The sequence below is a fragment of the Platalea leucorodia genome (assembly GCF_965183815.1).
Source record: "Platalea leucorodia genome assembly, chromosome: 2".
Classification (NCBI taxonomy): domain Eukaryota; kingdom Metazoa; phylum Chordata; class Aves; order Pelecaniformes; family Threskiornithidae; genus Platalea; species Platalea leucorodia.
Genome location: NC_138824.1, coordinates 26,858,264 through 26,871,025, shown reverse-complemented (window position 1 = coordinate 26,871,025; position 12,762 = coordinate 26,858,264). Strand labels below are relative to the sequence as shown.

Below are 12,762 nucleotides of genomic sequence, written 5' to 3'. Positions count from 1 at the left end.
TATGAGGATTCCCCAGCCTGGACAGGGAAAAGAAAGTCTTGCACACATTGAGAGAAGTGAAACCCCTGAAGCTAAGAACCTCATGACACACATACCACTATAATCAAGTTTTAAAATTAAGGTGCTTGTTAGCTGGTACTTAGTATGTCTGCTGAATTGCATGTTAGTGTCATGTGTTAAGCATATTCTTGCTTGGAAACACAAGATATTACTCTCTTCAGTGCTTACTGCTTCCAAAGGTTTTTAACTCTTACAGTAAGAGAATGCCTCAGACTTACCTTGCCATTTAGATGAGCTGAACATAGTTTTCTACATGCTGATCAACATGATCAACTGAATTTTTTTTTTTTTTAAGTACTTTGTACAGGTGTTGTATTTAAGAGTACTCAAGGTAGTGTTTTGTTTGTTTTTTAAAAACCACTACCTAACAAATAACTGGGGTCAAAAGACAGTGTAGCAGCTCAGAATAAGATAGTTAATAGTCCTGTCCCATCACCCCCCTCCTTCCTACTAAGAGTGAGGTTTCTCTAGAGACTGCAGGGCACACATGTTCAGCAGTGCTCTAGTGGTAAGAGAGGTCATCTCAGATAGCTATGCCAGAAGACTACTCAACACCACAAGTATGACACATCAGCCATCTAGCTCAACTCTACTGTTCCAATACCTCATAGCTTTTAACACAGCTCTCCACTGCAGTCTGTCCACCAGTGTTTGAAGCGTTCCTAAGGCTCTGACAGCCACAATCTCCCCTTCCTCAAGCTCCCTGCAGAGGAATCCCCCTTACGCATCTCCACAAAAGGAGGTTTGACTTTCACGTCAACACTGATGGTCTTCTACACACAAGTTCAGAGTTCATAGACCACTTGCATCTGTATTTTTTTGCTGTGATATGGTAAACAAGTTGCAGAAAATAGATTCTGTTCATGACCACATGATCTTGTCTCATAGAAGAGGAAGAAACAGATAAGATACTGCAGCAAATCACCCATGTCTATGGAGATGCCAGGTTGTGTTGCTTCAAGCCACACTTTATCCACTCCAGCTAGCTTAAAAGCCCCACTCACAATGATTTTGTAAAAAACCACAACCCTTTCCACTCACTGTTACTGCAGATATTAACTGGAGTCAGAAGATTCACAGAGGAACAGTGTAACAAGATATTTATTAAAAGTGCTGTCAGTTACATTAAGAGCTATAGTCTAATATCCTTTTTTAAAAAGGCATCTAATTAAAAAATACTAGCTAAAATCCATTCTGATCACTATGGTTACAGACACATGACCTGCAGCGCTCTATGAAATGTTAGACCAGCTTTGCTGATTGGGACAAAGTAATCTTCAAGTCCAGGATCCAGTCTCTACTGTAGAGGAAGAACTGCTGGGGGCTCCAGAAGAGACACCTGCAAGTACCTGGAATAGAAATGCAGTCACTAAAGATATTAGTTGAGCTGACAAATTTAAAGATATCACCTTCTTGTGTAATACATTGAGGAAGAAAATAATCATCCTGCAACACTGCTGAAGAGTTGTTATCCACTACATCTGTATACCTATGGATGAACTACATTTCTGGTCAGAGAAGTTTTCCCCTCGAAGGCTGACAGAGGCTTCCCTCTCAGGAACAGAAGCTGACCACTGAGAAGTTTGTCAGCTACAGCAGCTGTAGCGCAAGCTGCTAAACCAGAGTCATCCTGTGCTTATAGCCTCCAAGTTACAGAACACTGGCTTCCTGGTTACTTACTTTGAGTGCTTATACTTCTCCTTAATCGCTTGCAGTTGGCAATGGGGAGCATCAAGGCATGCTTTATGCAGATCAGTCAGGCAAGGCGCTATCTCACTTAATGAATACCCAGTGAACACAGCAAGTGTTTCTGGCTGGTCAGGGAAGAAAAAACAGTGTTACTCTGTTGTAGGCAGCATTCATCTATAAGATCATTTTCTACAGAAGCAGAAACCATTTTCACTACATCCGTGCTCACTCTAGATTCTTTAGGCTTGAAAAGGATTCAAGTGTATCCTGCCATCAGTTTCACTCTAGGTCTTCCTTGGTGCCAGGAGATCTGTCAAGAAGCTCCTTCTGCTCTAAGCATGTGGCATCCATTACATCTCTTCTGGATCCTGCTCTCTGCTAAAGCTTTTCCTCCAACACACAGCTGAGAGGCCTATCAAGGCTTGCATTAAAGCAGCCCCTCAGTGTAATCACTCCACTCAAGTAGACACATTCAGCTCTCTCCTCCCTCCCAGAAAGCCCCTGAGTTGTATGTGGGGGAGGAGTTTTAGAGATTAAAGACTGACAAGGCCTTAGGTACAGATTTGATCTAAGTGAGCAAGACAGCAAGGTCCCTCTCATTTCAGAGAAGAGGCAGGATATTTCAGGTTGAATTAACATTTATTTATCAGGTAGTCCCATTAGCTCAGGAACTCATCCTAGGATTTCAGCCCTTATAACATACTTTGAAGCTATTCCTTCTGCTTCGCAGCCTAGTTCTAATGATAACATAAAATGCTTGAGCTACTCATTAACATGCAGTTGTTCTTACCCAGAAAGACCTGTTCACTGTATAGTTGGCTAGACAGTAGGCTGCTGCTGCAGTTTGTGAAGGAAGATACTTCAGAAAAGGATCAGCTTCAAGGAGACTCAGCTCTGCAAGATACTGAACAAAAAGACCAAAAGTTTTTCACACAGAATAAGCCTAGCTGGTACAATCAGTCCAATACAGCAAGCACTGAAAATTGTCAACAGTCTCAGTTTCATGTAAAAAACATGAGTTACATGTCTAGTGGGTAGAAATAGCATTCTTTAGCATGTTTCAGTGGGGACAGAAAGACCATGCTTTGTCAAAGCCTAACAGTCTAATCTGAAGTTCTGGTCCCATCATCAGCTCTGATGTAATTTTACACAGATAGAGACTTAGAAAATTCAGGTTTTGTGAAAATAACAAAGACACACTCTTCCTGTCCTCCAAGGCTCTTGTTCACATAGGTGGACCTCACTTGGAGATCAGGGATAAACAGACAGCTCTAAGAAACAGAATCTGGGCTCTGTTGGAGCCAAGTCACTGTACAATCCTATACCCTTTGCATAAGCAGCAGGTCAGATGTTTTGCTCTAAGCCGGGGTTAACCTGTTTCTAAGCAGGGTTGCCTATGCAGTTATGTAGGCATAGGCTGTATCATTGTGTAGCAACATGTAGTACAACCACATCCAGGGCAGACTTGCTATGTAGGCACTGTTGAAAAAACAACCGGATTCCTAGCACCCAGCTGCCTAGTCAGTGTGTTATCCCTGACCGGACAGATAGAGCAAACTTAGGATTTCCATGAGACATTTATCCAGGAGTGTCAGCACACAAGCTGCCTACTGAAGGTAGTAGGCTACAAAACATCCAGTTTTAAGCCTCTTGCAGTCTCAGATAAGACTTGGCATGAGAAAAAAAGACTATCTTGTGATAGAGTAGTATAGTAGCAGAACATGTCTGCTCAGATAACTTAGTGAAATACAAGTGGTTCTACTTTTAGGATCACTTCTCCCTTCTCAGTCCTAAAAGGAGGATAATTCATACCCTTGCAAAGTTCTCTGTCCTGACACAGACTTCATGCCTCTGAATATACTGAAGGAGGAACTGGTTGATGGTTGGGGCCATTAGGTCAAAAGCCAACACTTTGAGAAGCAGGTGTTCCATTCTTAGCAGCTGCCTCTTTGTGTAGGTGTCATCTGTTATATACACAAATTCATCCACTTCTGGTGGGTAGATCTCTTCATATTTCCTGAAAAAGGAATACAGAAGCCACATTTGTCAGCTTAAAAGTTATGGTAAAAGAAAGCCTTCTGCTGGACCTATATCAGGATGAGCACATGACATTAAGATTTGTGTAGAGCTCTTTCCTCCAGGCTAGGTAACAATGTAGTTTCAAATTTGGGCAAAGATGTTTAGAGGAACTCTACATCATTAGTCTAGATAGAAACACACATTGTTAGCTCTTGAGTAATAGCAAGCTCTCAGAGAGAAAGCTTCAGTAACACAACGCACTCCAGACAAAAACCCATGCACTCCTAGGTTATGTTGTGTACCCTGTGTACTTAATGCAGTTCAAGGCTAACTGAAGATTGCAACGGTGAATCTACTACAGCCTTACAGGCTAGCAGCCTAACACAGTAGCGGTTTTGCTCCTGCTGTTATGGTTACAAAGTTTTCCCGCTACAGTTCCTCACATCACGAACATTAAATGTTTACTTTTGCTAGTGCCAAAACAGGTGAAGTTGCTAATCTTGAGACACTATGGAAAGCTACCTACGACTGCAACCTTCAGTCCTTCAAATTAAACTAAAAGACTCAGTCCAGAAGTCAGTTTTAGCTCACTGTGATGTCAGGATGTCATGATAAACACTTACGCAGCCAGAAGAATTGCTGCTGTTCCTACAAGCTGCAGCTTCCCTCTGAGAACAGACATGCAGGAAAGAAACCTGTCCAGGAAGTTCACCGCCAAGTACAAAGTCTCTGTCCGAAGTTTATATTCTTCCCCTACTTCCACCAGCCAGTCCACCAAGATGGCACGCATTCCTGTTGTGATATCTGGTTGCTTCCTCATGTAGTAGGGCTTGGGCCTGAATCTCACCTGCTTGGAGAGAGAGTTGAAGAATCAGGACTCTCACCCTGAAGAGAGCCATCGATGGCTGATCTGATTAACATTCTTTATCCTTATACCAAAAGAAGCACAAGTTGTTCCACTATAACTAATTGCTACTAACTATAATTATAGTGCTAGTAGCATTTATTAGCAGCTAGTAGCATCTCTAAAAAGTAGTATTTCTACACTGAAGAGAAAGGAGCAACTGTTAGTAGCAGAATACTAAAAGACATCCTGGACTATGGACAGCCTTTGCCATCAAGCACATATGAGCCATTCAGAGGGACCTGAAAATGAATAAATCACATTTTTTCCCCTTTTCCTATTGCGAGACTGCACTTTACTGCTCTGATACAGAAAGGCATGGAAAATTCCTACTGTAGCAAGAGAGCTGTCAGTGAGATCACATCCAACTGCTTTAGTATTTTTGCAGCATTCAACTCCCATTTGCAGAAATTCTTCATCCCAAAAAGTCAAGACATGCTCCAACGGTAGGGAATTTCAGGGACACATAGTAATCCTGAAAAATCTCATCACTGTCTAGGTGCTGCCTTCAGAGATGGCTTTTTACTCCTTGCTTCCTCTCCTTTGCAGTTCAGTGGCAGCCATGGGTTATCCTAGGGCAGCCATACATCATTGCAGTATTGCAGCCTATCACCGAGACCACAAATATCTATAAGCTTGTTACAAGCCACTCACTTCAGCCTCTCGGAGGTACTGATGAATGTCTTCTGCATACTCTCCCACAGTCAGCGTTATGGGATCTCCCATGTGATCCTCAGGCTGGGACTGGAAGGATGTGTCCACTATCATAGGAGATCCTAACAGGTAAGAGCAACCAGCAAGACATTTTTGTAATTAGCCTCTTCTCCTGCTATTTCTAGCGCAGAAGCGTTGCACCTCATGTAGACATAATCCAAGTTATCTTGAAGTGTTATTGTAACATAAGCTACTGACTAGCTAACCAGCATCACAATTCGTAACCAGCCTACACATACTTGTGCTGTAGATACCACCTTAGTAGTAACAGGAGTTACCTGTACTCAGATCCAACAGTAGGTGAATACTGGATGTCATTGCACTAGTATCCAGCTCACACAGGCTCGATTCCAGCTCTTCAGCCACTTGGCAGCTGTAGTTTTCTTTCTCTTCTGGTTCATCTACGTAGATAGCAAACCCTTGCTTTGATGCAGCACTGACCATGCGGTTGGGTAATTCATCTTTTCCAGATGAAGGGATGGTGTTTTCAGAGCCAGAGAAGCATCTGATAACAGTAGCACCCTGAAACAGAGCACAGAGTAACACTGTAGGAGGACAAGTCAGGAAGAAAACAACAGTAAGTATCACTTGCTTTAGAACAGAACATCACCTTCCTTGCCTAACAGATACCAGTAACAGAAAAGTTCACTGGAAACACCACCAGCTACAGCTGGTGTGTCAGAAGTACTGCTTGTTGCTGCCTTGCTGCAACAGACTCCTCACAGAAAGAGTGAGGTGTAAAAGTCAGGCACCAGGGGAGTAGCCTCATCTCCAGCGCCCACCGCCAAGGAGGATGAGGTGAGGGTGCTGCTCGGTTCTGATGGGGCTGGCAAATGCAGGGTCTGCTCCATGCTTGGTTCTGGCAAGGAGCAGCTGCTTTCAAGTACAGCAAGTTAAAGTAACAAAAGGAAGTGTTCAGGCACTATCAGACTTACGAAGGACTTCACCTGCAAGAATGCATTTTATGCAGAGTTACAAACCAAAGTTTGAACTTTTGAGTTCAAGCATCACAACCCCTAGAGCTACAACGTGCGACCAGGATACAATCCTTCACATCATCTTCTATCAGTTGAGCCACCGAGTTAGGGGCTTTACACAGTCACAACCGAGAAGAGTTTGCTGCTATTTTAGGTCAAGTCAGCACAATAACGTTTTCCCTACCACACCAGCAAACTCCAGGAGGGCCCAAGGAACAGAAATGCAGACAGACACCCTGCTGTGAACTTTAGCTTCTTGAAGGCTCTGGCAGCCTGAAGGGAGCATGGCCAGCTAAACAGCAACGGGACCTTTGGCTAAGCATCAGTGAATAGGCTTTTCTTAAGCCACCCCTACGCTTTTAGAGGTGAAGTTCCCAGACAAAGTCTGACCAAGTCTCCCTTCCTCCCAGAAGGGATTATTTGTTCAAAGCATTTCCACAGGGAAGCATCATTAGATCAGGACTGAGCAGTTACTAGCAGGGTTTCTCGGGAATCGACTTTCCCCGCCACCCCCAGGCCTTTACCCGCAGCCTCGACAGAAGGTGGGCGCACCGCTCATGCCTGCGGCAGGCGGCCAGCCCCGGGGCAGGGAGCTCCCCGGGCCCGCGGGGAGGGACGGCGGCCGGCCGGGGCTCGCCCGGGGAGCCGGGCAGGTGGCTGCGGCCCCCGGCGGGGAGGGGAGGGGAGGCGCGGCGCGGCGGCCGCCGCACGGCTGCCGGGGCGGCTCCGCGGGAGCGGGGGAGGCTGCTGCCGCCGCGGGCGGGGCTCACCTGGCCGCCGGGCCGCCGCTGCCCGTTCTCCGCCAGCACCCCCAGCACGGCCCGGCCGCCGCTGCTGCGGGGGGCAGCGGGGCAGGGCTCCCGCCGCCCCCCCCGGCTCTTCTCACCGGCGCGGCGCATCGCCCCGACGTCGGTACCTTCCGGAGGGGGGAAAAAAAAAAGTTGGGGGAAAAAAAAACCACAACACAACCCAAACCAAACCACCACAAATATTCGGTCACGCCTCGGGCAGCCCCTCCCGCCCCGCAGGAGGGCGGGCAGGCGGCCGCGCTGCCGCAGAGCCCGCACCGCGCTGCCCGGCCCCGCTCGCTACCAGCCCAGGGAGGAGGCTGCGCCGCGCACCGCCGCGGAGGCCGCCCGCCCGCCGCCCCTATATAGGCGGAGGCCAGCGGAGGCGGCGGCGGCGGCTGTTGGCCGCGGCCAGTTGGACGCCCGGGCCGCAACCCCCGGCGCCGCCCTGGCAACACAAGCGGCGGCGGGTCGCCATGGAGACCCCGGCGGGGCCGCCCGCCGCGGGCCCGGCCGCGCCGCCCCGCGCAGCGCCCGCGGGCACGAGTGGCCCGACCCAGGGCCGCCGCCCCCCGCCCCGCCCGCCGTTTCGGAACATCCAGAACGTGAGAAAAGGATGCATAAGCGTCAGCAGCAGCTGTAGGGGAAGAGCTGAGGTCAGAACTCCTCTCTGGTAAAGGAGAAACGAGAAAAAGGAGATTTTAGTTGATTTATGCATGGATTTGACTTTCGTGATGCTCTGATAAAGTCTGAGCAAGGGGACGACCACAAAACTGATTGCAAGAGCAGTTCTCAGCCATCAGCGGTGGAAATCATAGAAACATTTAGGTTGGAAAAGACTTTTAAGATCACCAAGTCCAACCGTTAACCTAGCACTGCCAAGTCCACTGCTAAACCATGTCCCATGCAGAGCTTTATAAGGGGAATTAAGCAGCAGTTTGTTCAGTGCCATCAGAGATTTTCACCAGTGATGTGGATAATGACACGCTTACTAGATTTGTGGATAACAACACCACCGATGGTGCTGGGAAGGGCTCTGGCTATGTTGGGGAATGACATTAGATTTCAGAAATTATCTTGACAAACTGGAAGAATGCTCTGGAAAAGCGGGATGCTCCTGAAGCACAAGTGCAAGGTCAGACAGAGCCATCGGCTGCAGAAATGCAGGATGGGGAACAGTCAAGTAGGCAGCAGCTCCATGAAGAAGGAAGCAGGAGGTTATAGCGAACTTCAGACTGAGCATGACTCACCATGCTCACGGCTGTCCTGGCATGAACAAACAGGAATATAGCCTGTGTGGCACATGAGCCCTCTGAAAGTCCATAGTGAAGACAAAAGAGTGAGCTGTATGAGAGCTTAAACCTCAGCATGAGACTTAGGTTAGATATCAGGATTGTGATGCCCCAGAAGAGACAGCAGGGGAAATCTGAGGATTTCCCTTTTTGCAGATCTGTAAGAGCAAGTTAAAGAAACTGCTGTCAAAAATACCCGTGCCTTGGTCGTTGCGGTACTTCTTGAGATGCTCTCCAGTGCGACTGAAATGTAGGAGCTATGATCCAAGATTTGGATGCATCAAGCAGGGTCCTGTGCCAGATTTGGTTTTACAGTTCTTGTCATCCAGGATGTATTAAGGTCTGTATTTTTTCTTCCCACTTTTCTTATGTTTATTTTCTAATTGACTCTTTTTTTTTTTCCCAAATTAATTTACTATAGGAGGTAAGTGGTATATCTCAAGGTGAAAAATGTTACCCGTGTTTGATCTGTTGGCCCTGTAAACACTACTTTTCCTTTTTGACAGGAGGATCTCTGTGTCCTTGCAGCAGAGAGGTCGTAAGCAGGTAGTTACCGTAGTGGAGCTGTCACAGCTACAGGCGCAGGCAAATGCAGATCAGGGGGACAGAAGGTTATGCTGTACTTCTGTGTTCTCCTCTTTCTTTCATGTCATCTCTAAACCCCAGGTCTGCACAAAAAAGACTTCACTTGGGGACACTTCTTTAAGCATTTTCATGCAAAGTTTTAATTTCTGGAAAAAATCAGTCTAGCTGCCAGCCTTTGAAATTCAGTGTCTGCTTAAGTGGAATTTTAAGTACTCTTTATCCTATTTTTTTGATGGGATTACTAAAAAATATTGAAAAAATCCTGTGCTACAATATAGGTAGAATCTATAGCAGTCTAAGAAGGTGGATGTTAATCAAAACCATTTCTAAATGTGTGAATATTCCACATTTTAATGAAAATTTTCAGTTTTAATAACATTTTTAAACAAAAGGCTTTTGAAATTTTTATGAGTGAAAAAAGCCCAGTCTCACACTTTTTAGCAATACAGGAAGAAAAAAAATGGGATTTGTCCATCAAAGCAAAAATTTTCTTTCTTTAAATTACAATTTAGCAATGTTTTTCTAGTTCAGGAGTATCAGGACTCTGATTTCAGTCTTTCAGAAGAATGGAAGTTGTATATTCAAGAGTAAAATGTTAAAATACAAAAAATAAGGGAATGACTTAGGAAACTCATTCCCTCAGGACATCAACAAGATGATGGTTCTAGGGCTCAGATACCCAAAGACGTTTATGTCCCTGCCGCCCTGGTTGTGTGCCCGTTCGCATTCAGCATGGTCTGGCCTGCCGAGGACAAGGACTGCCCTGCTCCCAGCCACTCGCCGCTGCTGCTGCCCTTCTGCTGGCACAAGGATTTGTGTGGTTGCGAGACAAAGCAAGGACCTAATCCACCTGAAAAGTAACACAGCTGCAACAACAACACAGCGTTGTTACCGGCGGGGTGGGTTCGCTGAGCTGGGTTTCTAGACAGTTCCATGAACTGTAGGTCCAGCACAAAAGAAATTATGAGACTGAGGTACTAGCATCAGGAAGGCAGTGGGGGTGGTGCCATCCCTTCTCTTTATAGACCTAGAGCTCCATGCCTGAGTAATTTTAAGTGCTGTTTAATTTTTCATAATTTTTAAAATGTTATCCTGTTCTTTCTCAACATGGAAAATATCAGCTGTTCTTTCAAGGGATCTTCCTTTGGCAGTGCCAGAGCTGTTTCTTTTTTATTTTTAGTAAAAACATCTGGGTATGATACTGAGATAGATGAAATATTATGCAATTACATATTTTCAGATAGGTAAACGCTGTTTGTGAAAACTGCCTGTAGCCTATAAAAATAATCTTAGTTCTGCCCAAACATATTTTTCTAATGGCTCAGTCTCTCCATATGGTATTTGTCATGAGAAATGTCAGAATTTGGTTGTTACAGGTCTAACACGTAACTCACATTCATACAAAGATCACGTGTCACTCCTAGCCAAATGCATGGAAGTTATTCACTAAATTCATCTTCAGTCAGTAAATATCCTTTACATCCAAATACCCGTCATATCCATATACCATTAGGCATAACTGAAGAACCCCAGCTACCCAACAGATGACTTATTCATATTTTTATACATGAGCAGCATATGGATATCCTCAGTAGTCATATAGTACATTAATGTAACTGAAACACCTCTCAAATAGCTTTTAATGAGGTTATCTAAGCTCCAGTTTCTCAGGAACTCTTTGAAACAGCCCAGTATGGATTAGTACCTGAGGGAGGCCAGCGAGCTTTGCCAGCCACTACTTAATTGTAGCAGCAGATCAAATAAAGCTTTGGGCCATTAATCATTTACTTCTGAGCTTCCCTGTGTGCTTGAGAGCCTTCCTGAGTGGAATCCTTGGGGCTTCTCGCAGTAATTACTGTCTTACTTATGATTTCTAGGAAGACAGAGAAGTCAAGAGCAATTCCTGACTTGGCGAGGATGCTTCCTCTGTGGCTCTGGAGAAGACGGTATTAAAGGGCTGGTTAGGACTCGTCTCTGTCTCATGAATCTTTCCTAGCTCCTTAGCTCTTTCTCCTTTTTGCAGTTTTTTCTTTGAATGTTGGAATTTCCAGATTTGGCACCTTTTTCAGTTAAAGGGACTTTAATTCCCTTCTGCCATGCCATGGGAGCAGGCACAGGCTCCTGCTTTCCTCTCTGAGGACCACTGTTAAGTCCCAGCTTTTACACAGCAAGCTCTGCACAGGCTTCAGTTCATTATCTGGGGCATGGAGAGTGACTGCACCTGGCATCCAGTTCTTCCCCAATGTTACATCTCCCAGAATTGCCACAGAGGGTTTCTTTAGAGATTGAAGATCAGGATTTTATTTTTAAATTTCTTTTTCATATCAACCTTTTTGTTTATAGGAGAGAGAAATGTCTGTACAAATGCAGGTGCTTGGTGCTGGGCCTGGGAGCAGGAGGAGAGACGAAGCACACTCTGGTTTTTCCTTCCTCATTCAGCTGAGAGTTTTTGAGCTAACACACACACACACACACACACACACCCCCCGCCCTGGGATCTTGGTCACGTCACCCTTACAGGGACCACCCTTTACCTCCGTGGCTTGAAACCACAAAATTCACTCATGCTCTAATTATAAGCATACAGAGGCAAAACTGCCTTCTGAAAGGAAATCATAGCATATTTTGACCCAAAATATTTTTCGTCATATTTCTTCCTCTCTTGAGCTTGAGAAGGACACAGTTGCTTCAGAAGCTCCCAGCAGCTCCATCTGTCCACAAATCAAACCACTGTCAGCTGTCCCCTTCCCTCTTCACCCTTTGAAATATTTTTGGTCCCTAGTGTGTTTTGATCCCTAGGTTTTCAGCTTGGCCCAAATAGCTCTTCGGCCTGCAGCCTGGAAGTAGCATCTTCACTGGTAATAAAACAGCCATTGTCTTACAAATACGTGTCAGTATAAGATGGGAAGCAGTTCATGTAAGACTGTTGTAACTTCCCAGCCCTGTTTCTCTAAGTCTCATAGTGAATTACAACACAATATTCATATAGGAAAACCCATTCAGGCAGGTTAGACACAGAGTTATTATGACCTTGGCCAGGTCACATTCAATATTCAGCAAGTTTTTTCAGACCAATGAGCAATCACGCAGCAGGTCCGCGTGTGCCACAGACTCTTCTGAGGTCAGCTTATTGCAGAGCAACCCTGGAAGTCCCACTGCATAGCAAATTTAATGCACAGCTGCATAATACTCTGGAAAATGTGCTGTGGGAGCAGTCTTTGAGTTCAGATAGTTTATAAAAAGGATTATGAAATCTCTTCGACAGCGTGAGCAGCGCCTGGACTTAGTGAGCTGCAAGGTCCCATCAGGACCTTGTTGTATGGTCTTACAGTAGCAAAGCAGTGAAGAACATAATCTCTCTTCTTTCATATGGCTGTGATTCCTAGGGTTGTGAACAGTCCCCTGGCTGCAGTTTGCTTTGATTATCATACCAGTAAATTAATTTCACATTATTTAAGAATACATAGATTTTATATTGAGTTTCAGTGTTTTTCTGAAGTACCAAAATCAGAAAAATGTCCAACAATTAAGACATGAGGCCAGGTCTCAGGAGTTGTTGGCCAAGGCATACAAACAAGACCAAGACACAGCCTTGGCTGATCCACCAGCTCTCCACATATATTAGATAGATCACTTTGGCTTTCTCTATCTGTACTGGATATTTCGCACAGGCCCAAACCAGCACTCAAGTCCAAACTTACCTAGTATTCCTCTACATGAAAGTCCACAGTGAA

At 45.3% G+C, this 12,762-nt stretch overlaps 1 protein-coding gene across 1 annotated transcript; it reads right to left on the bottom strand.

Annotated features, from left to right (window-relative positions):
- Positions 1–1,323: 1,323 nt before the first annotated feature.
- Positions 1,324–7,262, bottom strand: CCNA1 (cyclin A1; the record flags this gene model as incomplete). The annotated part of the gene is made up of 8 exons (XM_082337630.1): positions 1,324–1,409; positions 1,741–1,874; positions 2,540–2,653; positions 3,562–3,766; positions 4,392–4,615; positions 5,327–5,448; positions 5,665–5,908; positions 7,134–7,262. The coding sequence occupies 8 exons, from the start codon at positions 7,260–7,262 to the stop codon at positions 1,358–1,360; spliced, it is 1,224 nt and encodes a 407-aa protein (XP_082193756.1). The 3' UTR covers positions 1,324–1,357.
- Positions 7,263–12,762: the final 5,500 nt, after the last annotated feature.